The 26,546-nt window shown below is 39.2% G+C and overlaps 1 protein-coding gene across 1 annotated transcript in view; it reads left to right on the forward strand.

The window, feature by feature from the left end:
• Positions 1-26,546, forward strand: part of LOC139413194 (receptor-type tyrosine-protein phosphatase T-like) — a 497,128-nt gene that overhangs the window by 322,202 nt on the left and 148,380 nt on the right. The window contains exons 13-14 of the mRNA XM_071160294.1: positions 13,168-13,204; positions 14,503-14,559. Coding sequence (XP_071016395.1) covers positions 13,168-13,204; positions 14,503-14,559 — 94 coding nt within the window. The remainder of the gene's footprint in view (positions 1-13,167; positions 13,205-14,502; positions 14,560-26,546) is intronic.

Consider the following 26,546-nt stretch of genomic DNA (forward strand, 5'->3'; position numbering starts at 1 on the left):
TTTTGGGGCGCTACTGGGTGTAGGAGAAAGGAAAAACAAGGTCTGCAGGGCTGAACCCTAAGGACTTTTGTATTGTTTCCCTGATAGCAAATGGGACAAAGGGTACCCCCTTATCCCAATCTGTACTGATAGCCATGCATACTTGTGTAGCATTGCCTTTAGCGTTTGATACCAGCGTTCGGGGGACCGTTGACTCTCCGGATGATACGGAATGGAGACCTGATGAGAAATGCACAGCATCTTTAACACATTTGAGAACAGTTTTGGCATAAAGTTGGTTCCCTGATCAGTTTGGATTACTTTAGGGAGTCCAAACGTAGAGAAGAACTTCACTAGTGCCTTCACCACAGTCTTAGCTGTTATAATACGGAGAGGGATAGCCTCTAGATATCAAGTAGCACTGCACATTATTGTTAGTAAGAACTGGTTACCTGACCTGGTTTTTGGCAACGGACCTACACAATCGATTATCACTCGTTCAAATGGTTCCCCCACCGCAGGAATCGGGCAGAGAGGTATACGAGGAACTGTTTGATTCGCTTTCCCAGTGAGTTGACATACATGACATGTTTTACAAAATTGAACCAAGTCAGACTTCAAACCTGGACAGAAAAAAGGTTGAAGGACTCAGTTATAAGTCTTCTTGATCCCCAAATATCCGGAACACGCCTGGTCATGGGCGAGTGAGAGCACCTGCTGTCAGAACGGTGTAGGAACAACCATTTGACACACTTCACTCCAGTCACTAACAGAGTCATGAGCTGCCCATTTACGCATCAAAACTCCTGCTTCCATAAAGTAGGCAGTCTCCCTAGTGTTAGCTTCCTCAGTGGAAATTACCGAAGCAAAACACTTACGAAGATCAAGTTGTAGAAATATCTCAAGGATGAGCAATGGAAACAGGATGCACCTGAGCTCAATTTTGAGTCTCATAGCAAAGGGTCTGAATACTTATGTAAAGAATCCTGTTTTTCCTTTGTCATTTTGTGCTATTGTGTGTAGATTAATAAGGAAAACATGTAATTGAATCAATTTTAGAATAAGACTGTAATGTAATAAAATCAAGGGGTCTGAATACTTTCCGAATGCACTGTTTTTGTTCTGACCTGCACTGTCAACTGTGGGACCTTATATAGCCAGGGCCTCCCGAGTGGTGCAGTGGTCTAAGACACTGCATCTCAGTACAAGAGGCATCAATGCAGTACCTGGTTTGAATCCAGACGTGATTGGGTGTCCCACAGGGTGGCACACCATTGGCCCAGCGTCGTCCGGGTTTGGCCGGGGTAGGCCGTCATTGTAAATAAGAATGTGTTCTTAACTGGCTTGCCTAGTTAAATAAAGGAAAAAATAAATACATTTAATAAAACTTTTTTTTAAATCTCTTGTGAATGAAGGCTAGCATATGCATGCAGTAAGGTAAGAAACAGTGCATGCCTTTATTTGCTACTGTTTCAAATCATAGTCGCACACCTCATGTAGCCTAGTCAATTGGCCTATATGTTTTGATAAGGTTTGTATCACAACTAAAGTGGCCAAACAACTTCTTAAAATGAAACACACTCATCCACTTTACAATCGGTGTAGAGCCTAATTGGCATACATAGGCTGTGTTTGAGTTTCAAGTTTGGGGAAGAATTTAACCATAAAAATACTAATTTTATTGATGTATTTGTATTTATTTTTCAGCTTTAATATTGCCGATAGATTCTATCAACATAATTGTCTGCATCATTCCTAATCCCCCATATATTTTTTTGTAAATATACAGTGCATTCGGAAAGTATTCAGACCTCTTGACTTTTTACTAATTGTTTTGAAACGTTACAGCCTTATTCTAAAATGGGTTAAATTGCCCCCCCCCTCCCCTCAATACCCCATAATGACAAAGAAAACAATGGGTTTTTAGAAAGTTTGCAAATGTATTGAAAATGAGATACAGAAATATCTAATTTACATAAGTATTCTCACCCCTGAGTCAATACATGCATTTCATTTTCAATACATTTTCCAACATTTCTAAAAACATGTTTTCACTTTGTCATTATGGGGTATTGTGTGTAGATTTTCAAATGTATTGAAAATAAAATACTGAAATATCACATTTACATAAGTATTCAGACCCTTTACTCAGTACATTGCTGAAGCACCTTTGGCACGATTATGGCCTCAGAGTCTTCTTGGGTATTACACTACAAGCTTGGCACACCTGTATGTGGGGAGTTTCTACCATTCTTTTCTGCAGATCCTCTCAAGCTCTGTCAGGTTGGATGGGGAGTGTCGCTGCTCAGCTATTTTAAGGTATTCTTCATACTATAAAATAATAACAAATAATGCCACAGAATTCTAAGCAAAACTTGTCTGCTAAATGAACTAGTTTAGCCCACAACCATATGGCATAACCATTTCAGGGTCTAACATAAGGACAACTCAGAGTATGCTATTCTGCTCTTCTGAAATATACAACAACCTATCTAAAAATAAATCATTGGTTTATTGTGATAGTGTAGGCTATATTAAATGGATTTATTAGACTTTTTAGAATGTAGATGTTACAAAGGTTAGCATCAGTGTCTTGTAGGCTATGCGCGGAAGACCAGGATATGCTAAACGTATGTACTTGTATGATCCGCTCGTCGTCCCCTTATGCTATAGTTTGTACATCTCAATTTACAGTAGAAACCACATTTGTTAAATCAAGTCAGCCATATCTGCTATGTTGTTTTTTTTAAAGGCAGTAAATGAGGCTGAATGAACTGTTTCGCTGCCAGACAAGGCACCGCTGATAGCCAGATAGCAGTGGTAAGGTGTTGGTACTGCTGTTGGGACTTTGCTGTTGGGATAGCTTTTTGTAGGCTTTATGTATGTACAGTTTGTGGGCACCATTTATCACCATTATAGTGCAATTCATGAATTGTTTAGTGTTGTGTATTGGCTTTGCTGGCATGTTTTCTATTTTGTTTGCTCCACCAAGATTTATTTACATGCTAAAATCGCCACTGTTTGTTACTTATTTTGTACATAATGTTGCTGCTACGGTCTCTTATGCCCGAAAAGAGCTTCTAGATATCAGAACAGCAATTATTCACCTCGAACTTGAAGATTTTTTCTTTAATGAATCCGACGCAAAGGATATACTGTTTCTCCGAGACGTGGTCCAAATCGGTGGCAGTTAGCCTAGTGGTTAGAGCATTGGACTAGTAATCGAAAGGTTGCAAGATCGAATCCCCGAGCTGACAAGGTAAAAATCTGTCATTCTGCCCCGGTACAAGGCAGTAAACCCACTGTTCCTAGGCCGTCATTGAAAATAATAATTTGTTCTTATTTTGCCTAGTTAAATAAAGGTAAAATAAATGAAAAATAATAAAATCCCTGTCATTTACGTGAAGAAAAGACAGGGGTTGGAGAACGGGGTAGTAGAATGGTCCCACTTCAATTCACTTTTCTAGATACTTTGCTAAGGACAGCTATTCAGCCGTACCAGTGATTGTCCGGGAGGTGAGCTTCTCGTCTCTACCTCGTGTTGAGATTTCATGATTCAAACCACTTTGCACATGACCTGTAGCTACACGCCTTCCTTGTCTCATATGTTAATTCTTAACACACAGTTTTATATAGCTCATTCAAAAGGGGTGGTTCGTGAGGCTGACACGCTCTCTGATCTCACTCAGGGGGCAGTGACTTCTCACTTGTACAAAGTTATAGAAACAAATGTATCTTATAGTATCTAAAATCACATGCCTCTCTTAACAAAAACACTTTCATCATTTTTCATATTTCATACACAACGTAGAGGATGGAGATGTCGTACATGTAGTATATATATTTTTCAAGTTAGTATTTCCTTTATAACATTTATAATGACGTAACAAAATAACAACCAAAATGACATTATTATTCTTTAGATCGGCTCTAACCATTCCTCACGTACTACGTTAGAAAAAATGGTTACAGTATTCGCTTTAGAACGTGTTAGAGTTTCAGCAGGAGAATGTCTGTGAAACAAAGGCACATTCCTGTGTGAATTTGGAGAGGGAGATAGCTGAAAGGTTTGAACTGTCAAACACAACCCCCTCTGTGGGTGAGAGAGGATCTGATCTGACCCATCTGGATCCTCACAGGACAGTCTTTACAATGACAAGAGTGTGCAAAGCTGTCATCAAGGCAATATATTATACTCCGGACTTCGACATTGATTGTCCTAATATTTCTATATTTCTTAATTCCATTCATTTACTTTTTGGATTTCTGTGCATTGTTAGATATTACTGCACTGTTGGAGCTAGGAACACAAGCTTTTCACTAGACCCACAATAACATCTGTTAAATATGTGTATGCAACCAATACAATTTGATTTGATTTGATTTTGGTATTCCCAGGCATTCTCCCATCTAAGTTCAGGGTGGTATGGCCACAAATCAAATCAAATTGTATTTGTCACATGCGCCGAATACAACAAACTTGCCGTGAAATGCTTATTTAACCGGTGTTATACTGCACCGCTATAACTCTGTGTTGTGTGTGGTTGATTGAGACTATAGACGTGGACTTTGGAGATCAGGTAGTTTTAATTAATCAGAATTCACTCTCTGCATCCTGCATCTGCATCCAAAGGGAAATAAAAACATTTGTAGTGCACATATGTTCTGTGAATCGTCGCCTCTTTCTCTCATAATGCATCAAAATGATTTTTGAATACAGAAATTGGTGCCACCTCTCCTTATTATACATAACATATTTTACATAGATAAAACCACATACCTGCATCTAAAAGGAAATCAAGCATTTGTAGAGCACATATGTTCCACGAATCGTCGCCTCTTTCTACAACAGATGCACAATAGGAGGGACTGGGATCATTCGAGGAGCTAGCCATCGTTCACACATACAATAGCCTGCTAATACCTTAGCTAGCTAATAACCACATGTTGAATTCAGAATGTTGATATCATCCTAAAAAGTACAATTACAAGTGCATCTTAATAACAATACCATCCACTTATGAGTAACCTCTAAATATACAACATTATTCATGAACAAAACACAGTGTGTATGACTTTGTGCTTAAAAGAATCAAACTTTTCTGAAGATGATGTGCCTACCTCTCATAGCGCATCAAAATGATTTGAGCACAAGCACGCAGGGCAAAACGTAAGTACACAATCCCCTACTCCCAGGATGTAGGAATGCATAATAACAAATCAACATGACATATAAATATATGAACCTGGTGAAATTCACAGGGTACTTTAACAACTGTTACACTTACCACCACGTAACCAAAAATGCAGTTCAAGAAGTAGAGTTCAGAAAATATTTACTAAATAAAATAAAATAACAATAAAATATCCAAACGATAACGAGGCTATATACAGGGGGTACTGGTACCGAGTCAATGTGCAGAGGTACAGGTTAGTCGAGGTAATATGTACATGTACCGTAGGTAGGGGTAAAGTGACTTTGCATAGATAATAAATAGCGAGTAGCAGCAGTGTAAAAACAAGGGGGGGTCAATGTAAATAGTCAGGGTGGCATTTTGATTAGTTGTTCAGCAGTCTTATGGCTTGGAAGCGTATGACAAAAGGTTTTCCTACTTATTATTTGCCTCATTTTGAAATCTTACTGTGTTTTCAAGCCAAATCTAAGATGCATTGAGGTAGCCAACTAACGTTAAACTAGGTAGCTAGCTAACTTCAGCTAGCCTGCTTCGCTAGAATTATAGTGATAATGATTAGCTTTCAAAATATACATACCCAGATACATAACCAGCAGTCTCTAGCTATACTCACAACCACTGGTTGCGGGTATGATCGTTGTCAGCCTGCAGAAGTGGTAGCGTCGGATGCGATCTGACCATCTAGCAAGACTGTGGGAACTGCATTGGCAGTATGGAGCACATCTTCACAAGGTTGAAGTTGGGAGACAGCTAACAAAGCTAGCAATACTTGTGCAGACTCAGGGACTGAAAAATTCCAATCACCTATTGCTTAAAACCTGTTGAGGCGAGGGGTCCCCCCCCCCCCCCTCGTTCAGCTGAAACGGTGACGCAGGGAATGCAAAAATATTCTTAGAAATATTTAACCTCCACACATTAACAAGTCCAATACCTCAAATGAAAGATAAACACCTTGTTCATCTACCTAGCGTGTCAGATTTTAAAAATGTTTTACGGCGAAAACACAGCATATATTTATGTTAGACCACCACCAAAACAAAGAAAAAACGTAGCCATTTTGTCCAACAAAAGATTTACTAACCTCTTGAAAATCTTCATCAGATGACAGTCATATGACGTTACACAGTACATTTATGTTTTGTTCGATAATATGCATTTTATATCCATAAATATCGGTTCAGAAAATTCTCCAAAATGTCCGGAGGAATTATAGAAAGCTACGCCAGATAACAGAAATACTCATCATAAACTTTGACTAAAGATACATGGTTCTTAATGCAACCGCTGTGTCACATTTTTTTTTAACGTTACGGAAAAAGCCTAATATTGCAATAATCTGAGACGGCGCTCAGACGTAACAATATTTCTCCGCTATGTTGGAGTCAACAGAAATACAAAATTACAACATAAATATTCCCTTACCTTTGATGATCTTCCATCAGAATGTAGCGCAAGGAGTCCCAGTTCAACAATAAATAGTTTTGTTTCATAATGTTAAATTCTAGTGTCCAAGTAGCAGCATTTGCTACCACTTTCAGCTCAAATGCCCAAAAAATTACTTCTGGTCCAGGATAACTTTGCATCAAAACTTCAAAATTACATATTACAGGTTGACGAAACTGGTCAAACTAAGTGCAGAATCAATCTTCAGGATGTTATGATCATACAGATCGAATAGCATTCCAACTGGGCCATTCATGTTCATCTGGGGCTGATTGGAACAGACGAAGCACTCGAACGCATACGCGCCTTCAAGCACATGGAAATCTTTTGCGACACTTAGTACTTTCCTTCCCATTAGGTCAAAGTTCACAGCAAATGCTCTATTACACTTTCTACTGAATGAGGACATCTAGTGGAAGACATAGGAAGTGTTTCCAGATCCATAACTTGTTGGGAAGGGAGGGGGCATCAAAGTTGCCCCAACTTTCAGGATTTCAAAACTAGTTTGGAAGATTGCCTGCCCTGTGAGTTCTGTTATACTCACAGACATAATTCAAACGGTTTTAGAAACTTCAGAGTGTTTTCTATCCAATATTAATGATAATATGCATATATTAGCAATTTAGGACAGATTTTGATGCAGTTCACTATGGGCACACAATTCATCCAAAGGGGAAATACTGCCCCCTATCTCTAACAGGTCCTTGCAAAGGATATGCATTTTTGAACTGAAGACATGGTCACGCTAACACTGCCATCTACTACTAATTCTACTGCTACTGCTACTACTACTACTACACTAACTCCAATAATAATCTAACTCAAATCTAGTAAATACTATGCCACTACTAAAACGATACTGAAAATGCTAATTAATGGAACATCCGTAAAAGGCTGTTCACTCGGTCTCAAAGAGGATGATTTGCATGTGGAGCTTGGCCTTTATACTGTGTTTGGGCAAAAGGTGGCATGGATAGTTGACATATTTGTAATCCAAACCCAACCTTAATTTACTCGTTGTGATGCACTGAGGTACCAAAATTATCATATTGTACACTTTGTAGTCAATTGACACTAGAATAAATGTTTTCAAAGGGATTTGTAGGTTTGACATACATTTTTATTTAACTGTAATTAACTATTATTTTGCTAAAATAAGTCTTATTTTTTCAGATAACATTGTTTAAATGTCTTATGATGTTTTGATGAGAATTAATGAGATATTTTGCTATGATTGTTGCTTTTTCCAATAGTTTTACAATGACCCCAGTTGGTTATCCATGCATGTAAAATATGTTAGTATGAAGGATAACAAAGTATTTTCAATTCACACATATTTTTATAAATCCTCCAACTCCACATAGCCTTAGCTGACTGATAAAATGTGAAAATGAGATGTAATACTCACAGAGGATTTTTTTTAAATCAATGTGATTATTTGAAAAAGCAAATTGTCTAATGCCTGTCATATTTGGTTTAATAATTTGCCCTAATCCAGCAAAGGCTTGTCACTCAAACTCAGTGAATCGGTCAAATAATGGATTGTACTGCCTGGAGTGACATATTTTTTCCTCCTCCTCTGCTAGCCCGGAATCATCCTAAAAAGTGCTTGACAGTTTGTCACTGCCTTATTGGACTAGAGGGGCAAAAGGCAAAGCTCAGCTGTCACTTTGTTTAAGTGATGTACTCCTGTTATTTAAGCCTTGTCAGCTTGCCTGATGAAGCTTGGAGTATATATATAGCCTTGCACTGGTATATAGCCTTGCACTGGTCACCTCCCCTCTCTTCTGTCTCTTCTGTCTGTCTGCTCGTTTATTTAAGACGCTGTTGAGCTTTCTTTGCAGAGCAAGAAAATTAGAAAAACTGGTAAAAAATTGAAAATGAACTTTGGAAAAGTTAGTTCAGTAGTGTTATTGTTATGATTGACAGTCTGATGTTGGGTGTGTCTTGTCCTGGGATACTCAGTCAGTGTCATTATACCCTGGAGGTTTTGTCTAGTTCCCAGTTTGTCCCAGGGACTCCCCCAAGGACTTATTTAGGAAGTTATTTGGACGTTGCGTCATGATCCCCTGATTGTCCCAGGTCCCAAACCATTATAAGTAAAGTGGCATCGGCGTTTTAAGGTAAGTGGTACACTGTTCAGCTAAAATAGTGTAAAAATCTCTAAACAATGACAATGATATTTGACATGATCACTTAGTACACATTTTTCAACATGACCCCACCTGGTATTTGAATGTACAACCTTTGGATTTTGGGTATTCTGTTCTTTCTGCTGTGCCACAAAGTCTGCAGAATTTCAGAAGTCCACTACACATTCATTACCTATAATACATATTTGCACTTAACAAAATAGTGCCATCTGCACTAAATCTGCATTAATTATCAGTTAATCTATGGAGCAAAAAGTACATTATATTATTTAGGAATATAGTGAAGTAAAAGTAGTCAAAAATATAAATAGTACAGTGAAGTACAGATAACCAAAAAATGACTTAAGTTGTACTTTAAATTATGTTTACTTAAGTATTTTACACCACTGCAAATTGTGTCAAATATGTAAGTTGAAAACATTGTTAAAAGCTCTGTTTGTTTGTGTGGGTGTCCCTACAGTGGTGCGTGCTTTAAAAGTTGCAGCCTACTGCAGCACAGCTTACTTGGTGCGCAGAATTCTACGGCATGTTATTTAAGTGCCAACCTCTGGTACCATGCTAGTTAGTGCTAGTTTGACCACCAAAGGGCATCTTTGAGAAGCATTTGATAGCCTTCAATAGTGGCTGTACTAGAGAATTTAAAACCTTTTTTTGTAGTACATAGTATATGGGACTGATTTTAAGAAATGTTGCATAATTCATTTGATAAATATTATGGTGTATCTATTCCACAAAAAAAAAAAACCTGTAGGAAAATATGGTGCTGTACAACATGACAGTTGGGAGTACAGGGTTCAATTCCCCGATGGGGAGGAAGGAGTAGGCTGTCCTTGTAAATAAGAATTTGTTCTTAACTGACTTGCCTAGTTAAATAAAGGTTATACTAAGAGCATAACATTTCTACACCATAATTGTAGTCTAACCAATACCCAAACGGATATTCAGTCAAAATAAAAAATCTCATTGATTTATCAAGACCAGTCCCCATGCTTGACTCAGAGCAGTGCGGAACGGTGCTAAAATAATTGTAGGCTATTGCTTCAAATCCTATTGCTTCTAACTTCAATATGCACTTTAAATAAATAAGACCTCCACCACTTTTAACAGCACATTACTCAACACTAGTGAGACTCATGCTGCCTACGGTATCCTACAGTATAACGAAAAATATGATGTGATTCTCCGCCAATAACTACATATTGGAGTATTCTAAATGAAAACCAAAAGCCGCCTCATTGGTCTCCCGGTGGCGGCCGGCATGGGTATCTGTAGCAACGCATTTTGCATTGCCGTGACAGCTGTGCCACTGGGGAGGCCCTGTATCAAAATACAGAGAGGTGTTGGTAAAGGTATATTGTTCTGCTGATAGCACATAATGGGCTATTATAATACTGTATATGGTGTCCAGGTCAGGATAACCAAAACATTTATTTATTAAAGACTATCAGAAAGAATGTTGGTACTTTTTTATTTTGATCCAAAGCCATGAATGAGTGAGTCACTCAGCTTTGTGTAGGTGCCGCTATATGACTGTGCCATCAACTTGATAATATATAACGAGAAGTGAGCGATTGTAATCTGAATAAAGGCCAAAATAATATTTGTAAAGGGCAAAACATGTATTTCTGTTTTTCAAGGGAGAGAAAAACACTGGGCCAATTGTGCCCCACCCTTTGGAACTCCCAACCACGGTCGGATGTAATGCATAATAATACTTTTTGGGGTATTATTTGTTTTGTCTTTCCTGGTGGATTAAACTGAAATTGCAACCAACCACGGGCCGGTTATGATACAGCCAACCTAACTTAGAAATACATTTGACGATAGAATTCTCCCCCTACCCTCCTTCTAGGCAAGCCCATTGTCCAACTACCTGCTAATAGCCATAATAGCGCTGTACAACGTAACCATTGTTTGAAACCGGTGTTTGAAAGAGTATTTTCCAGTAAGCAACCATTTGTTTACTTTCATTAGACAACTTTGTTCCAATATTTCTGTAATTCAGTGATATTTATTCCCATAGTAATTCATCATGAATCCATAACTAAATAAACATTGTCAATTTAAAAGAGTATTTTTATTATTATTTTATTAACAAAGCATAAAGAGGCCATTATTAGTTACATTGTTTTAGTTTGAATGTGCAGACTGGCACTAAGAACAGTGGGAACGTTTCCCTAGTCACCACCATTATTAATGCAATGCCCCTTAAAGTGCTGCCCCCTTCCTCCTCCTCCCTTTCCCATGGGCTAGGTCCATCTTCTGTGCACGGCTCTGCGACCCATCCTGTGCCCCCTGCCCTCGTGCCTTGAACCTTGTGTGATATCCGTGGATACAGCTGGTGAACTGCAAAGCAATCCCAATGTGCGCCACTCGGGAGCCATGACCTATATGACCAATAAATACTGTCCTGCTAATAACAGGGTCAATAATATATCTGTGAGAATATCCAAGGGGCTTTTATATAATTCTAAATTAATAATAGTAATAATCTCTTTGTTTAAAAAATAACAATATTTTGGCGATTATTTTGTTTTCAAATAACGTAAAAAAAGCCATTCTTGAACATGGGGTGAGACATTGTTACTAATTTGTAAATAAAGCCAGTTTGTTATTTAGAATGATTTATTTCTGTTTTTAGAGAGCAAGAAACCAAAAACCTACAGTCATCTCATGGGTTGCCCAGTTGAGGGGGGCACGGGTATTGAACCAGCATCTGTAGCAACACAGCTTGCACCGCTATGCAGTAACAGAACATTGGGCAACTCAGGCGCTGTACAACGTGACCGGTCTGGAGCGGGCTACACTACTACACTAAGAGCAAAATAATCCTAACAAAATGAAATACTAAAAACCTTAGTGTAGCAACAGTTTTAGTAAGTAATACTGAAGTTGTGCACAATTATCAGATTCTATTTAGGTTTATGCCGCCTACTCATTGTCAGTTAGAGACACAGTAGGACCCAAAAGCATAATCAGTGCTCTTAACGCCCTCTGTGCTGATCTGAAGCATTGAAGTGTTGACGCAGGGTACCGTACTAAACCACAAAGTACCGCAGCATAATCGCAAAACTTTTAGTGGAGCAACCATTGTACCATTACCAAAAGACAAGAGCTGTGAATTGATCATTGGTTCACCAATCAGGGCCTTGATGGACCACGTGCCTTGGGGAGAACGTTTCTTTGAGACCATCACGTGACGTCCCCGGGACAAACCGGGAACTAGACAAAAACTTCCAAGATCCCCTTGAGAATGTTCCCAGAGTGACCATCACATGACGTCCTGTGAACTAGTCAAATGAAAGTCCTGGAACGTCCTAAAAAGGTCCTGACATGATCCTCAGTGACGTCCTGGGAACTTACAGGGAACTAGACAAAGGTTCCCTAGAGAACGTTCCCTTGGGACCATTATTGGACGTTCTCGGAACGTCAGAGGGATAACGTCATGCCAAAACTCTCAAGGGACCTAATGGGAACGTCGCCGAATGTCCTCAGGAGGTCCCTGTATGCTGGGATGGTTTCCTCAAAGTTTATTTAACATGACCATTTGCAGTGAAAAATTATTTACTAAGATTATTGTTGCCGTGGTAACTAATCTCCTCACTCTGAGGTCCATTTGGGGACCTATTTTAGAGATGGCTGAGGACTGGAAATAAAGGGATGCAGGGATATTGAGATAAGGGGAGGTAAAGAGAGAAAGGGACGGAGCAAGAGAAGCAGAGAGGGTGATGAACGATTGCAGCATCTGTGTGGCTGTGTGACAGGCCCTGAGCTACCATGTTGGCTCTGTATAGATCCTTTTACGGACCCTTTCGCTAATAAAAGACTGACAGCCAGCCCTGAGTGCAGCACACACACAGATATGACAATTATTTCTCTCAAAGATAGATGTCGTTTCAGTGGTTGGTTTAGCGTTTCGCTAATAGCTTTTCTCCACACGAAGTCTGGGACGTAAAGCCATCCACCCTATATATAGGGCTAGGTTTTTCCTAACTTCATGTGAAATCTGAGTTTAAAGTTGATGGAGAGAAATAGCTTTATTTAATCAAATGCTATAATGGTGCTATAAGAACATACAGTAGGACTACTGGTAAAATACACATGAGGGGGTACTTACGGGGTATGGTAACCCAAAAAGATTGAGACCATCAACTGATCTTGTGGATGCCATTTGGAGCACAAATGCCTTTACTGCTTTAGGGGTCAGCAGTTTTTAAGTGTACACAGTACTATGACTGAAATGTCTGTATTTCTGAACCCTTTCCCCATTCCCATTCTTCTCTTGTGCCGTCTTGTTGTATTTCAGCCCCAAGTCCAGTGGAACGTGACAAGAGTGATGGACATCACTGTGTTGGGACAATATAATTGAACAACTATGTCTGTCTCTGTCTTCTCAGGAAACCAAAATCAACTGTGTGAGACTGGCTACTAAAGGTATGAGAACTCTTCTTATATTTTCCATGCGTAGGAAGTAAATTACTTGATGCAATGAAATCAGAGATATACATGTTTAACAACGACTCGGCCCAATGAATGCAAATTGTATTGAGAGTGGTATATGTACACCTGCATAGAGGTAGACTTTCCCTATTTTAAAGGCATACATGACCACAAGCCCCACAATCTTTTCAGTGTTGAACCTGCATGGTTTCGGTCTATACAGTCCAAGATTCTGTGCAGCTTTTCTTTTTCTCTCCATTCCACTTCTTTTCTTTTCTCCGAACCATCTTTATAAAAGAACACATTAAGGATCAGTAGTATCTTAGGACAACCTCCATTAATGTAATGGATGGTGACAAAAACTAAAAACGGGTTCACGCATTTCACCATTTAATTATTATGTTTGATTTCCTCCCATTTTCTTTTTAAGTTGCTGCTTATTTTTTTAGACATACATACAAGTGTGCATTGACGATAATCTTCTTATTTAGTTGTCAATTTTCCTGTTTTCTTTTGTCTGTGTCAAACATTTATCCTCATCAGTGGGCTCTTTCCTTTCTTTTCTCTATACTTGTAGACACACTGATTGTGTGTCTGCTTTGGAAAATACATGCATTTTAAACCTTGTGACCCTTCATCTGTTCAAGTACAAATACATGGCTTGATTATTTCAATATGAATGGATTTTATAGTTTTATACTTTATAGAATCGAATAATAATAATTGTTAACATGGGATTCTTGAGCTTCTTGTTCGCTAACACCAAGGAAATGTTGCTGAGATTGAGGCTGTCCTAATACGGACATCATAAAAGTTGAGGTCCAATTTTGGATCGAAACTGCCACTAAGTTCAAACATATTTTGTGTTCTTTTCCATTTTTTACTCCATCTCCTTTTATCCTTCTTCCAGTCAGAATCAACGGTTAATACCAATGTTTGCATTCCAATGTCCCATTCACATGCACTGAGAATCAAACCTCTAAAATATTCCTCTGAAGTAGATTTTTAGAGCCGAAGATGCTATTAGAAGCACTTCTACTACTTGGCCTTTTTCCTTTAATGGAAGCTATCAGAAGCTTGTTGAAATTAATATATTCAACCATCTATATATACTGTATAATCATACTGCCCATAGTTTTCTTCAAGGTGTTTTAGCAATAGTACTTGATTTTTTTCCTACTACTGTGCTAAATGTGAAATTGAAACGATGAAGGCGACTTTTTTAGAAACATTTTCTTTGTTTCTTTTTTCTCTCATGCATGCTGACCGGGAATTATAAACCTTGTTCTTAGTGGTAATAGGTAGGGGACAAAATACCACGCCGTACATACTTGTCATCCCCAGTGAAGGTGATTATTGCTCGATAGACAGATTTCTTTCTTCTGTTATTTTACAGACATTACTTTGGTTGTTCCCTCCTACTTCTTCTGTTTGTATTTTTATTTTCTCTCTTTCCTCATCTTAATGCATTTGTTTGCATGTCTGGCCCTCAAAAGTGTAGCTGGCTGTCATTGATTCCATTGAGACTAATGTAGATTGGTGCCATAAGTATGTATGGTTATCGTCCCTCTTATTATTGTCATTGTTTGTTTATTTAAAAATCCCTGACATTTGTTTGACCCAAAGTTGTCTTGTAGTTTTGCTCATGGATGTATTAATCTTTTCGGCTGATTTGAATATGTATCTATTTTTCCGTTATACGTTTGGTAGAAAAACAGATATAGACATGGCTTAAACACAAATATCTGACAAAAATTTGGTTATTTGCATCTACCACGATCTCTTTATGATTGTCATGTTTCTTTTCTCGTGGCAAGAACATTATTTTGTACTTTTTTATAAGTGCCATATGCAAAAAATGTTCACTATAACTGTAAAGCAAGACCGTAAATTAAGCTATTCAGTTATCATGCCAAATTTTCAAATGTCTGAACTTTATTTTCAAATATTTAGGTCTGACTTACTACAAGGAACGCATATATTGTAATTATTGCGTTACAATAGGGATGAGTCAAGATAAGCTCTAGTATGTCTCTGAGCAAAACATCCAAAAACTTGACACATTATGTCAACCCCCTCCCTTCCTTTCCAAATTGAGTCTGCATTTACTCACCCAAACATCCTCCATACAACTGTTGTGCAACCTGCTTATGCTCCACCCTCACTGCTTGTCACCGGTGCGCTCCCTGAATGGAACATCATACCAGTTAGCTACTCTCCTGTCTGGCTAGATATAGACCAATGACCTGTGTTTGTAATGTCTATACACCCCATTTCTACACATCTTTGCCATAATCCACAAGGAATCATGTTCTAACCTTGTTCATCCATATATTGTCTGTGAATGTCAACTACCATTTAGATGTACCATACAGATTTACACATTTAACATACAGATTGTGTATGTATAGTTTTTGCTTCTTGTGTCATGCTGTGTTGTGAGGAAATATGAGTTGCTTGCCATGTGTGTGCACTTCAAAGGATGAGGTACAATACCTCCTCCCCCACCTCTCCCCTCTCCATAACTCCAAACCTTATCACAGAGTACAGCTTGCTTGCTCTTGATTCAGAGGAAATGCTGTTTTCTCCAATGGGCTGGTGCCCATGTATATATGTGTTGCTTTGTGTCACTGTGTTAGGTGCTGCTTTACTTAGCATTGGAGCTTTGCTTTGGTACATGGAGATCTGACTGCATACACTTAACATGGTCAGGAAAGTCTGACCGTGTATAGTGTATGCAGACATCCCAACCTGATATCTAGTCGGTAGACTTTGTGAGGTGTTGCCTTGTGCTAAGTTTGCCCTTATACACTTTGATGAGTTTCCATCTACCTCAATGTGTAGTGACAAAATGTTCAATGGCCGTGACTTGAATCGGAAAACGGTTGCTGGAAATCACTTTCTGGTGTCTAGGGAAAAGAACATCCAGGTTAGATGAACAAGTTGGCAATAAAGACAGTGTGGAGAATGAACAGACAATTTTAATTGTACAGAATACATTTTATTGACATCTATTTGGTATTTACCTTTGAGCACACCCAGCAAACAGGGGACATTCTAAGGACATTCGGCAACGTCATCATTAGGTCGTTTTAAGGGTTTCAGCGAGACGTTATCCCACTGACATTCTAAGAATGTTCTAGGGAAATTACATTATCCTAGGTAACAGTACGTTCAGCACAGGTCCCAGTTGGTCGCAGTATAACATTATAATAAGGTATTTTGATGTCAATTAGGGAACATTATGAAAAGGTTCCTATTTGGTTCTGATAAGATGTGGGACATCCATGTGACATTCAATGACCACAAGGGGATGTTTCATGATGGTCAAGGGGAAGTCGCATGATGGTCCCAAGGGAAAGTTCTCGGGGGACATTTGGCTAGTTCCATGTAAGTTATCAGGACATCATGTCAGGACCTGTTTAGGACGTTCTCAGGACTTTCATTTTACTAGTCATTAGTATTTTATTAGGATCCCTATTAGCTACTGCTAAAGCAGCAGCTACTCATCCTGGGGTCCACACAAACATAAAGCATGACATAATACATAACATTAATAGAGAAGTACAGCACGTAACTACATACAGTTGAAGTAATTTTTCCAACAACTGTTTATAGACAGATTATTTCACTTATAATTCACAGTAAGTTTACATAAACTAAATTGACTGTGCCTTCAATAACCTCTTCGGGCTAGGGGGCAGTATTTTCACGTCCGGATGAAAAGCGTGCCCAAAGTAAACTGCCTGCTACTCAGGCCCAGAAGCTAGGATATGCATGCAATTGGTCGAGAAGATAGAAAACACTCTAACGTTTCTAAAACGGTTTGAATAATGTCTGTGGGTATAACATAACTGATATGGCAGGCAAAAACCTGAGAAAAATCCATCCAGGATATTTTTTGTTAGCGGTAACAGTGTTTTCAATGGGTTTTCTATATGGATCTAGATTTCTAAGTGCACTTGCTTGCAGTTCCTATGGCTTCCACTGGATGTCAACAGTCTTTAGAAATTGGTTGATGTTTTTCCTTTGAGAAATGAAGAACTAGGGCTAATCAGAACGAGGGTCGAGTCTAGTGTACTGTTTGTTAGGGGTGAGCGAACTGAAAGCTCGCTCCACTTTGTTTTCGTCCGGTATTGAACACAGTTTATCCCGTCTCAAATTTTATTGATTATTTACGTTAAAAAATAGCAAATGTTGTATTAGGAAAGTTGTTTAAAATGTTTGGAACAAGTTTACAGGTAACTTATTAGATATTTTGTAGTCATGTTGCGTGAGTTGGAACCAGTGTTTTTTCTGGATCAAACGTGCCAAATAAATGGACATTTTGGAGAAATAATGACGGAATTTATCGAACAAAAGGACCATTTGTGATGTTTATGGGACGTATTGGAGTGCCAACAAAAGAAGATCGTCAAAGGTAAGGCATGAATTACATCGTTATTTCTACGTTTTGTGTTGCGCCTGGCGGGTTGAAATATGAATGTCAAGTGTTTGTTTTGTGGAGTGCTATCCTCAGATAATCGCATGGTTTGCTTTCACCGTAAAACCTTTTTGAAATCTGACACGTTGGCTGGATTAACTTCTTGGATATAGGGGCGCTCTTTTAATTTTTGGATAAAAAAACTTTCCCGTTTTAAAGAAGATATTTTGTCACGAAAAGATGCTCGACTATGCGTATAATTGACAGCTTTGGAAAGAAAACACTCTGACGTTTCCAAAACTGCAAAGATATTATCTGTGAGTGCCACAGAACTGATGCTACAGGCGAAACCAAGATGAACTTTCAAACAGGAAGTGCCCCAGATTTTGAAGGCGCTGTTTTCCAATGGCTCCTTATATGGCTGTGAATGCGCCAGGAATGAGCTTACACTTTCTGTCGTTTCCCCAAGGTGTCTGCAGCATTGTGACGTATTTGTAGGCATATCATTGGAAGATTGACCATTTTACACTACATCTACCAGGTGCTCGCTTGGTGTCCTCCGTCGCAATTATTGCGTAATCTCCAGCTGCGTGTATTTTTTCCATTTGCTTCCGAGGAGAAACCCAACTGCCACAAATAATTTGTAATCGAAAAGATATGTGAAAAACACCTTGAGGATTGATTCTAAACAACGTTTGCCATGTTTCTGTCGATATTATGGAGTTAATTTGGAAAAAAGTTTGGCGTTGTAATGACTGAATTTTCTGGGTTTTTTCTTAGCCAAACGTGATGAACAAAACGGAGTGATTTCTCCTACACAAATAATATTTTTGGAAAAAATGAACATTTGTTATCTAACTGAGAGTCTCCTCATTGAAAACATCCAAAGTTCTTCAAAGGTAAATGATTTTATGTGAATGCTTTTCTTGTTTTTGTGAAAATGTTGCCTGCTGAATGCTAGGCTTAATGCTATGCTAGCTATCAATACTCTTACACAAATGCTTGTGTAGCTATGGGTGAAAAGCATATTTTGAAAATCTGAGATGACAGTGTTGTTAACAAAAGCTTAAGCTTGTGAGTGAATATATTTATTTAATTTAATTTGCGATTTTCATGAATAGTTAACGTTGCGTTATGGTAATGGTAATGGTAATTAGTTTGAGGCTATGATTACGCTCCCGGATACGGGATTGCTCGACGCAAGAAGTTAAATTCTTGCGACTATCAAACCCGGATCCGGGAGCGTAATCATAGCCTCAAAATAATTAGCATAACGCAGCGGATATAAATCTTTCTACAAAATCTTCCTATTCATGAAAATCACAAATGAAATATATTGAGACACAGCTTAGCCTTTTGTTAATCACACTGTCATCTCAAATTTGTAGGCGAAATAGCTCCCGTTTGTTCGTCACGTTTGGCTGAGAAATCGACCGGAAAATGCGGTCACTACAACGCTGAACTTTTTTCCAAATTAGCTCCATAATTTAGACAGAAACATGGCAAACGTTGTTTAGAATCAATCCTCAAGGTGTTTTTCACATAACGATTCGATAATATATCCGTCGGGACAATTGGTTTCTCATAAGAAGGAAAAATTGAAAAATGGCTACTTGTGTACTTTACGCAAGATTTTCTGCGGGAGCCATCATGTGACCACTTGCTAAATGTGGTCCCTTACGGCTATTCTTCAACATAAATGCGTAAAAAGACGTCACAATGCTGTAGACACCTTGGGGAATACGTAGAAAACGGAAGCTCATTCGTAGCTCATTCACAGCCATATAAGGAGTCATTGGCATGAGGTGGTTTCAAAAAATGCGTCACTTCCTGATTGGATTTTTATCTGGGTTTCGCCATTTTGCCACAACTTTGGAAGTATGCTTGGGGTCATTGTTCATTTAGAAGACCTATTTGCGACTGAGCTTTAACTGATGCCTTGAGATGTTGCTTCAATATATCCACTTTATTTTCCTGCCTCGTGATGCCATCTATTTTGTGAAGTGCACCAGACCCTCCTGCAGCAAAGCACTACCACAACATGATGCTGCCACCCCCTGTGCTTCACGGTTGGGAATGGTGTTCTTCCGCTTGCATGCCTCCCCCTTTTCCCTCCAAACGATTGCCATAATTGCCAAACAGTTCCATTTTTGTTTCATCAGACCAGAGGACATTTCTACAAAAAGTACGATATTTGTCCCCATGTGCAGTTGCAAACCGTAGTCTGGCTTTTATATGGCGGTTTTGAAGCAGTGACTTCTTCCGTGCTGAGCAGCCTTTCAGGTTATGTCGATATAAGACTCGTTTTTACTGTGGATATAAATGCTTTTGTACCTGTTTCCTCCAGCATCTTCACAAGGTTCTTTGCTGTTGTTCTGGGATTGATTTACACTTTTCGCACCAAAGTACGTTCATCTCTAGGAGACAGAACACATCTCCTTCCTGAGCGGTATAACGGCTGCGTTGTCCCATGGTTTTTACTTGCATACTATTGTTTGTACAGATGAGCGTGGTAACTTCAGGCGTTTGGAAATTGCTCCCAAGGAAGAACCAGACTTGTGGAGGTCTACAATTTTTTTTCTGAGGTCTTGGCTGATTTCTTTGGATTTTCTTCCATGATTAGCCTATCAGAAGCGTCTAAATCCATGACATCATTTTCTGGAACGTTCCAATCTGTTTAAAGGCACAGTCAACTTGGTGTGTGTAAACATCTGACACACTGGAATTGTAATACAGTGAATTATAAGTGAAATAATCTCTGTAAACAATTGTTGGATAAATGACTTGTGCCATGCACAAAGTAGATGTCCTAACCCACATGTCAAAACTACAGTTTGTTAACAAGACATTTGTGGAGTGGTTGAATAACGAGTTTTAATGACTACAACCTATCGTGCATATATTTATTTTGACCCCCCACACCAAATGTGATCGCGACACGCAGCTTAAAATATCAAAACAAACTCTGAACCAATTACATTTATTTGGGGACAGGTCGAAAATCATTAAACATATATGGCAATTTAGCTAGTTAGCTTGCACTTGCTAGCTAACATTAATTTGTCTGATTTAGCTAGCTTGCTGTTGCTAGCTAATTTGTCCTGGGATATTAACATTGAGTTGTTATTTTGAAATGCACAAGGACCTCTACTCCGACAATTAATCCACACATTAAACGGCCAACCGAATCGTTTCTAGTCATCTCTCCTCCTTCCAGGCTTTTTCATCGTTTAACTTATATGATGATCGCATCTAAACTTTCATTGTATTACCACGACTACCAGCAAAACAGTTTGTCTTTCAGTCACCCACTTGGGTATAACCAATGAGGAGATGGCACCTGCTTCTATAAACCAATGAGGAGATGGGAGAGGCAGGACTTTCAGCGCGATCTGCGTCAGAAATGGGAATGAGTTCTATTTTAGCCCTTGGCGTCACAGACGCTCGTTGGCGCGCGCGAGCAGTGTGGGTGCGATAATTGAATAACATGGATTTTTAAATTTATTTTGCGATGCTCGCACACTCGAAGTGTCCGGTCTGGTCAGCATGTGAGTGTATGTAAACTTCTGACTACAACTGTATATATACATTTCTTAAAAATATACATTTTCCTTTATTATTTTCCACTAACCTTACCACCCCTCCCCTAATTGGAGTAAACTAATGAACAACAATAGTTGGGCTTCTACTTCCAGCTTATACAGTACATACTATATGCATTTTACGGACACAACCTATTTTACAATAGTTATATTTTGTTTGTTTTTACTCCTGTCCTTCCTCTACCCTCAACCTCTCCCATCTATCTCTTAACATCTTCCATATTGGATTTCTATTTGCCATATATTTTTCAACTTTGCTGTGATGTTTCACAAAAGTTCTGAACTTTTCTGTCCTCATAGTGTCATTGATTGTAAATTAAAAATATTTTTTTTTGCTAAAAGTATTATTATATTATTGATCGATTGACTAGGAATTTTAATGCCTCAAGCCTCTTGGTGTAATGGGTTAGATTTTGGCCTGACAATTCCAGAATTCGCTAAAAAATGATATAATCTGGTCTATTTCGCACTATTTGACCAGGCCTATGTCTAGTATGGTCTGTAGCAAGTGAAATATTTTTTATCAAAAAAGCAAGTAGATATCATGTTTCTGTCAACACATGCGTGGCAAGGACAACTCAAATGATCCTGTTTTTATGCCTAAAGAAGCCTGTTTCATAGTTGAAATGCTCTTTGTTGAGGACAAGTTCTCAGTTCTGGACGGAACATTGATCATAACTTGTGGTATACATTGTAAACAAAGCAGATACATGTAGGGCATGTTCTTTTTATCCAAACTGGAAAATAAATAAATCAGATAATGGCTTTTAAAGCCTTTAAATTACTGCGTGTCCTTCTGACCTAAACATTAGTGTTGACATTTTGTTTCCCGACGCCTAGTCTTGGTACCAATAGCATTGTGCATTGTTTACAGCGCTGATTAATCACATTAATCTGAGTCCATCTGACAACGCTCCAGTGCTCAGATTGTAATTCCGTTAGAGGCACTCAGCATTGCTGCTCTAATCTCACAGGGCTGCCGCATGTTCTGCCAGACAATAGCCCCCCATGCAGCGCTGTTTCCTCTGAAATCCCACCGCTGCCACCAGTGTCACTCATCTCTGCCACCCTTACGTAATCCATCAGCCCACAGATGCGCTGTTAATAAAGTTTGACATGCTCTTTCCATTTTGATGCATTACAGGGGATCTCACGAAATGTGAGAAATTAATGTGGCAGGCTGTGGAATCAATCTATCCCTCTATGGATGAGCTTAAGTTTTAATATCATGGGTTTTAGTCATAATTCCTATTTGATACCTAATTTTTACCTCAGCCCAAAGTAAAAAGCTTTACATATTTCTTTTTAGCCAAACATCCATGTCTGTGGGTGTGCAGGAATGCACAGGGAGAATTTAATCAGGGAAAGATTACAATTTTGATGATGATGGATCAAGGGGTTCTGTATTAGGTACCAAATCACTCAAGTCTTACGGGAACCCTGCAATTAAGAAGTCAGTTTTGCAATATTCTTTAGAACAACAGATATCCTCATAAAATACAACTCAAGATGGGTATCAAAAGGGCTTCGTTGTAGGTTGTGATCATTTTCACTGCATCTCTTGTTTTGTCCCTGGGAACTGCAGGCATAATGGGCCTAGATATACAGTATATTGTTTATATTGTTTATATTGTTCATGTGAAAAAATACAACCTATGTCTATGACATAATATTCCCATGAGTATAGGGGAGATGATTGGTCGGTCAGAGCCCTGTTAAATAAGTATGTCTGATTGTTGGACAGCTCTGGTGGTATCAAATCAGAAACTGGGCTAGAACAGCCAGATGGGGGGACTATTGTTACATTATGACCTTTTGAACCCAATCAGATTTTGGCAGGTTGACGGCGAATCAGGTTGCAGAGTAAAATGACAGATTCACAGCCATTTTAACAGAATCACTTGAGGAAGGATGCATACCATATGCCATTAAGCTCTTCGATACACACAAATATAGTGTATTTATTGTATACGGTAAACTGAATTGTGTGTTTTTCCCTTTTCCCATTTTTAGGTTAAGTCTATGTAGTTTACATTCAAAGTAATTTAAAACGTATGTTAGTAAGTGTACCCCTTATGTACAACTTAGCCACTTAAGTGACTCTGCTGAGGTTAAGGTTCACCGGCTGTAAATATATTTGTCCGGAAAGGTAATGCTACAGTAGGGCTTAGAGAGTCCACGCAGATGGTTTATAGCTTTGAGTAATGTTATGGCCTGGCACTGAGAGAACGGTCAGAAAAGGATGCTCAACCTCTGTGACGCCTGATCTGAGTTTGGGCGATATAATGAGGCCTCAGACCTTGAGTCTTTGGTGAGTGTTAAGGACTCTGTGGAGAACGTTTCTGTCTACCCCTTTGTGTGCACAATGTCTTTAATAAACATTCAAAATACAGTCGTGGTTGGCTTTATCCTTTGAATCCAGCATTTCCACACCTGAACAACCTAAATTCCTAACACCAGATCCTGCAAAGTTAAGGGTTTATGTGAGCTACTGTAAGTCATTGATCTTTGGATAGTACAATGTTCAGTATACCTGTGTGTAGAAATAAAGAAATATGCAAAGATATACCTCAAACTGTTTAAAACTTATGTGTCAAAAGGACATTTTTTCAATCAATAGTTCAGTAAATTGAAGTCCAAGACATGCCAGGGTTATATTCTTAATCTGTTGGTTCAAAGGATATTTTGTAAAAAGGGATATGTAAAAGAGAGGCTAGAAATATGACACCCACACATTAGAATGAGTCTACTACTGTGCTTTAATTGTTTATTTGTTTATCAAGGTTGCTCTAATTCATTTCGGCATGTGAACAAAAGCCTTTCAAATCAAATACAATTGTATTAGTCACATGTGCCAAATACAACAGGTTACAGACCTTACAGTGAAATGCTTACCTACGAGCCCCTAACCAACAATGTACTTAAAAAATATATATATACAGTGAGGAGAACAAGTATTTGATACACTGCCAATTTTGCAGGTTTTCCTACTTACAAAGCATGTAGAGGTCTGTCATTTTTATCATAGGTACTCTTCAACTGTGAGAGACGGAATCTAAAACAAAATCACATTGTATGATTTTTAAGTAATTCATTTGAATTTTATTGCATGACATAAATATTTAATCACCTACCAACCAGTAAGAATTCCAGCTCTCACAGACCTGTTAGTTTTTCTTTAAGAAGCCCTCCTGTTCTCCACCTGTATAAAAGACACCTGTCCACACACTCAATCAAACAGACTCCAACCTCTTCACACTGGCCAAGACCAGAGAGCTGTGTAAGGACATCAGGGATAAAATTGTAAACCTGTAAAAGGCTGGGATGAGCTACAGGACAGTAGGCAAGCAGTTTGGTGAGAACGCAACAACTGTTGGCGCAATTATTAGAAAATGGAAGAAGTTCAAGATGACGGTTAATCACCCTCGGTCTGGGGCTCCATGCAAGATCTCACCTTGTGGGGCATCAATGATCATGGGCAAGGTGAGGGATCAGCCTAGAACTACACGGCAGGACCTGGTCAATGACCTGAAGAGAGCTGGGACCACAGTCTCAAAGAAAACCATTAGTAACACACTATGCCGTCATGGATTAAAATCCTGCAGCGCATGCAAGGTCCCCCTGCTCAAGCAAACGCATGTCCAGGCCCATCTGACGTTTGCCAATGACCATCTGGATGATCCAGGGGAGGAATGGGAGAAGGTCATGTGGTCTGATGAGACAAAAATATAGCTTTTTGGTCTAAACTCCACTCGCCGTGTTTGGAGGAAGAAGAAGGATGAGTAATACCCCAAGAACACCATCCAAACCATGAACCATGGAGGTGGAAACATCATTCTTTGGAGATGCTTTTCTGCAAAGGGGACAGGACGACTGCACCGTATTGAGGGGAGGATGGATTGGGCCATGTATCGCGAGATCTTGGCCAACATCCTTCCCTCAGTAAGAGCATTGAAGATGGGTCGTGGCTGGGTCTTCCAGCATGACAACGACCCGAAACACACAGCCAGGGTAACTAAGGAGTGGCTCCGTAAGAAGCATCTCAAGGTCCTGGAGTGGCCTAGCCAGTCTCCAGACCTGAACCCAATAGAAAATCTTTAGAGGGAGCTGAAAGTCCGTATTGCCCAGCGACAGCCCCGAAAGCTGAAGGATCTGGAGAAGGTCTGTATGGAGGAGTGGGCAAAAATCCCTGCTGCAGTGTGTGCAAACCTGGTCAAGAACTACAGGAAACGTATGATCTCTGTAATTGCAAACAAAGGTTTCTGCACCAAATATTAAGTTCTGCTTTTCTGATGTATCAAATTCTTATGCCATGCAATAAAATGCTAATTAATTACTTAAAAATCATACAATGTGATTTTCTGGATTTTTGTTTTAGATTCCTTCTTTCACATTTGAAGTGTACCTTTGATAAAAAAAATTACAGACCTCTAGATGCTTTGTAAGTAGAAAAACTTGCAAAATCGGCAGTGTATCAAATACTTGTTCTCCCCACTGTACATATGAGATGAGTAATGTAGGGTATGTAAACATTATATAAAGTGGCATTGTTTAAAGTGACTAGTGATACATTTATTACATCCAATTTTTTATTATTAAAGTGGCTAGAGATTTGAGTCAGTATGTTGGCCGCAACCACTCAATGTTAGTGATGGCTGTTTAACAGTCTGATGGTCTTGAGATAGAAGCTGTTTTTTAGTCTCTTGGTCCCAGCTTTGATGAACCTGTACTGACCTCACGTTCTGGATGATAGCGGGGTGGTTGTTGTCCTTGATGATCTTTATGGCCTTCCTGTGACATCGGGTGGTGTAGGTGTCCTGGAGGGCAGGTAGTTTGCCCCCGGTGATGCGTTGTGCAGACCTCACTACCCTCTGGAGAGCCTTACGGTTGTGGGCGGAACAGTTGCCATACCAGGCGGTGATACAGGATGCTCTCGATTGTGCATCTGTAAAAGTTTGTGAGTGCTTTTGGTGGCAAGCCAAATTTCTTCAGCCTCCTGAGGTTGAAGAGGCGCTGCTGCACCTTCTTCACCACGCTGTCTGTGTGGGTGGACCATTTCAGTTTGTCCGTGATGTGTACGCCGAGGAACTTTCCACCTTCTCCACTACTGTCCCGTCGATGTGAATAGGGGGTTGCTCCCTCTGCTGTTTCCTGAAGTCCACGATCGTCTCCTTTGTTTTGTTGATCTTGAGTGAGAGGTTATTTTCCTGACACCACACTCCGAGGGCCCTCACCTCCTCCCTGTAGGCCGTCTCGTCGTTGTTGGTAAGCTCGTTGAGAGAATGCCAAGAGTGTGCAAAGCTGTTTTCAA

Source organism: Oncorhynchus clarkii, chromosome 7 (genome assembly GCF_045791955.1).
Source record: "Oncorhynchus clarkii lewisi isolate Uvic-CL-2024 chromosome 7, UVic_Ocla_1.0, whole genome shotgun sequence".
NCBI lineage: Eukaryota > Metazoa > Chordata > Actinopteri > Salmoniformes > Salmonidae > Oncorhynchus > Oncorhynchus clarkii.